Source organism: Morone saxatilis, unplaced genomic scaffold (assembly GCF_004916995.1).
Source record: "Morone saxatilis isolate NCDOM2014 unplaced genomic scaffold, NCSU_SB_2.0 Contig24, whole genome shotgun sequence".
Lineage (NCBI taxonomy): Eukaryota > Metazoa > Chordata > Actinopteri > Moronidae > Morone > Morone saxatilis.
The window spans coordinates 15,423,540-15,427,157 of NW_023339807.1; the positions used below are offsets into that span (position 1 = coordinate 15,423,540).

A 3,618-nucleotide genomic window follows, 5' to 3' on the forward strand; every position below is an offset into this window, starting at 1 on the left:
AGAGAGAGAGAGAGAGCAAATAACACAGGGGATAAAGTCATGCACCAACACCATCCCTGCCCATGTTTTCCCACGAGACTGACGCTGCAAGATATAGAGATGATGAAGTCATAGCTTTAAATTTGACACTTTCATTTTCATAGCTGTTCTCTAGAGTTTTAACATGATTTCATCTCTGGACAGAAATGCCCAGGTCCAACCGCCATGTCTTGCAAAGGTGTTGTTCTAATATGAATCATAATCACATCATCAAAGTGGCAACAGCACAGAAAAGTGACACAAAGCTGTTGAGTAGGATGCTGGGACAGCTGTCTATGGACAAGCCTGGGCCTGAGTCAAGATCTTTTGGTAACATATTTTGTCTTTTAGGCTCTGGTGGCTTCTTCTTTACATCTGTCTCCCCTGGATATATTTGACAAAAAAATCATTTTACATTTTAATTTCATACTCTCCCATGCATCAACAGTTTGATAGAGGTAGACAGTTAAACATCTTTTCCATAGCCTTTATTTATCTAAGGAAGTTTCCCTTTCTGTGAGGAACGCCCTGTTCACGCGGACACAATCACACTTCGAAGTTGCCCAATACAACAACCTGATCTATCCTAAACTAAAGCAAATCTAAAAATGTATACAACATTATACATTTTTACATGAAAATCCATGTCATACTGGCACTTTTTACCAACCCAAAGAATCACCTTGACAAGATTATAGCCATCACCCACCCCTCTTTGAAGCAGTCTGTCTACTTCCATGTTCCCATCATCAGAGTTGATCTTGAACTCTCACACAATTATAATCTCTTAACAACACCTGTCAACAATATAAAAAAAAATAAAAACAATAAAACTTTTTAAGACTGTAAAAGCTGTGTGCATTACAATCATACATTTCAGAAATATTTGGTCTAATTGTATTTATCATAGTAAGATGTTCATGTTACGTCCCAGCACACATTCACACACCTGGGTTAGTCCACAACCACTCTACTTCTGACAACCATGAAGTAGCCACGGTTTAGTTACGTAATCAGGGGCATTTCGACCAGTTGATGGAAGAGAAAGAGAAACAAGCTACGGTTTTCATCCCTCCCTGCCTTTTCCTAAACAGCCACAATTTTAGGATACCGCCACACCTTTCTGAACAAACATGACGACGTGTGCCAACTGGATAAAATTTGTTTCACAGAATAAAAAAAAAAACTCATTCAAAGTCTTTTATAGTGTTTAATTACAAAATGAATTAAACAAAAAAGCAACTTGATGTGCCGATGAATACACAAATAACATGATGGGATGTATGAATCTCGTTGCAACCAGTGTAAAAAGAGTGCTTAGGAAAAGGTTATCAGTGGAATGTACATAGCTGTCTAGCTTTTTTTAATGGCCTTACATATAGCGGGGACATTTCTTCATGATTCAAATTCAAGATCACTGTAAAAAAATAACTATGTCATTATAATGGTTACAAATGTGTAGTCACTGAACTGATTATTACTTTCTAAGTAATATTCCCAAACCATTTTATTAAAAGCCTGTGGAAATACACCAAGGATCATGACTTCGAGTTAGAAATAATTGTGACAAAATATGCAACTGCTGTGTTGCACTGGCCATCGACGCCTGGATAATATTGACTGAATAACTGGATGCAAGTGGGATCCAACAGATTCATCAGTTCTTCCTCTTGCCCTTGCTGGCAGCCTTGGCTGGTGTTACTGCGGGAACAGCTGCTTGGTAGAGAGCGGCAGACACTTTGTTGATGTAGTACAGTGCGAAGAGGGAGAATATCAGGCTGGAACAAGAAACAAGAAAGAAAAATTTAAAAATAAAATATATTTAGAGACTAACTTGGTTGTAGGAACTTCAAGTAGGGATTTGTAGTATCCCGAGGTCACTTACCATGTGGTGACACAGACTCGGTGTACCAGACCAGAGGCAAACAGTGACAGGCACAGGCACAACAGAACTAGAAATTGAGAGGATGATAAACACAAGTGAGGACAGAGCTGGAATATATATATCAAAACACTAAGCAAAAGTTTGATTTCAGTGCTGTGGCCACTTACTCTCTGGGAATATCTTGGCTTGGAATCCCTTCCCAAAAATCAGATTTTCCAGATTATTAAATGCCTGGAAATAAGGTTAAGGTGCAACCCTCCTCAGTGTGGTCTGTACATTTACATGCACACAAGAAACCAGGTTATTAAAAAGAAATAAGGCTAGGCAGCATAGGATATTCACTAACCAAAAGCTACACTGAATAATACATGTTATACTAAATAATACTGTAGATTAATGATGAGCAACGTGGATTGAGGCAGTTCAATCCATGCTGTCACAAACAGGATACAGTGAGGGAGCAGATGAAGAGGACTGAGCCCAGGAAACCTCCCAGGATGGTGAGCCACTCAGTAGATCCCAGCTGCTTACTGAACATCTGCATCCCAGCAAATACCAGCACTGACAGCAGACTGGAGAGCACTAGAGAGGTGCCTGTGTTCACCGCTGCAAGGCAAAGGAAGCCAGTTTTATTGTATATCCTTTCAAACACAGATCCCTTCAGCTGTAACTAAACAGATCTCATCTGCTTGACTTGATCCAAAATAAAGATATTTAATATAGACACCACTGTAGGTGCGAAATAAGACGTAAGACTGCACAGTACAGTACATTAACTCTTAATCTACTTCATTTCAGCTACTAACTACCGAGTTTTAACCGAGGAGGGTTTTCTAAAGATAGTAAGAGCAAGTGTTGGAAAGACTTTCTGCTGCCTAGCATCATTATTTAGATTACAATATCGTCAATTTAGGGTTATATCCGCTTAAAAATGTCCAGTTAAAACATGTAGTCTCTTTATAACGTAACGCCACGTCAGTGTTCGTTCATAAACGTTTCCGACAAATCGCTGCTAGCTCTAAGCTAAACAACCCTTTAACCAGCCACAAAAATATCCAGCTAATGTTACCGTCTCCATGCATAGTATATTGAAACTACATCAAAATGTATTTCTTTGCTTTTTTTACACACTGTAAAAGTGACTGCTGCTTTAAGTCATCAAGGGAAATCTGAACGTTAGCTTTAGCTAGCTAGCTCGACCATAGACGCTAGTGTGTCACAATATGCAAATACAGACGTGCTTAGTAAGATTACTTGAATGAGAAATTAATCGTGCAAAACATACCCATGATTCAATGATAAATTAGAGTCCCTGGAGTTAAACAGAGGTGAATTAGCTTTAACTTCGTTGAGACAGCTAATTGTCTCCGGCTCTAGGAACTAAAAACCTCACCACCCGGTCCAAATAACAGGTGGGACCAGTGGGCGGGGCCATAAATACAGGAAGCAGAGAACCTTTTTTCAATTTCAGTCATCTTTATTGCAAAAAGGGGCTTATAATTCAGATATATATATATATATCTGTATACAAACAGTATACAAACATATAAAATACAAACAAAGGGAAATACAGCTTTGCCAGGGGAAGCTTATATGTTATTGAAAAGAGAAAGAGGACCATATGTTGACAGTTTTAACCGCCTTTTTGTTGTTGGAGCCAGAAATCAAATTAATATAATGCACAACTTCATGGAGAAAAAGTACAAAATTAGGTT

The 3,618-nt window shown here is 38.6% G+C and overlaps 1 protein-coding gene across 1 annotated transcript; it reads right to left on the reverse strand.

The window, feature by feature from the left end:
* Window positions 1–1,212: 1,212 nt before the first annotated feature.
* Window positions 1,213–3,326, reverse strand: krtcap2 (keratinocyte associated protein 2). The gene is made up of 5 exons (XM_035673257.1): window positions 3,189–3,326; window positions 2,355–2,509; window positions 2,071–2,134; window positions 1,904–1,970; window positions 1,213–1,796 (listed from the first exon to the last, which is right to left on the reverse strand). Exons 1-5 carry the CDS (start codon window positions 3,190–3,192, stop codon window positions 1,676–1,678), a joined length of 411 nt encoding a protein of 136 aa, XP_035529150.1. The 5' UTR covers window positions 3,193–3,326; the 3' UTR covers window positions 1,213–1,675.
* Window positions 3,327–3,618: the final 292 nt, after the last annotated feature.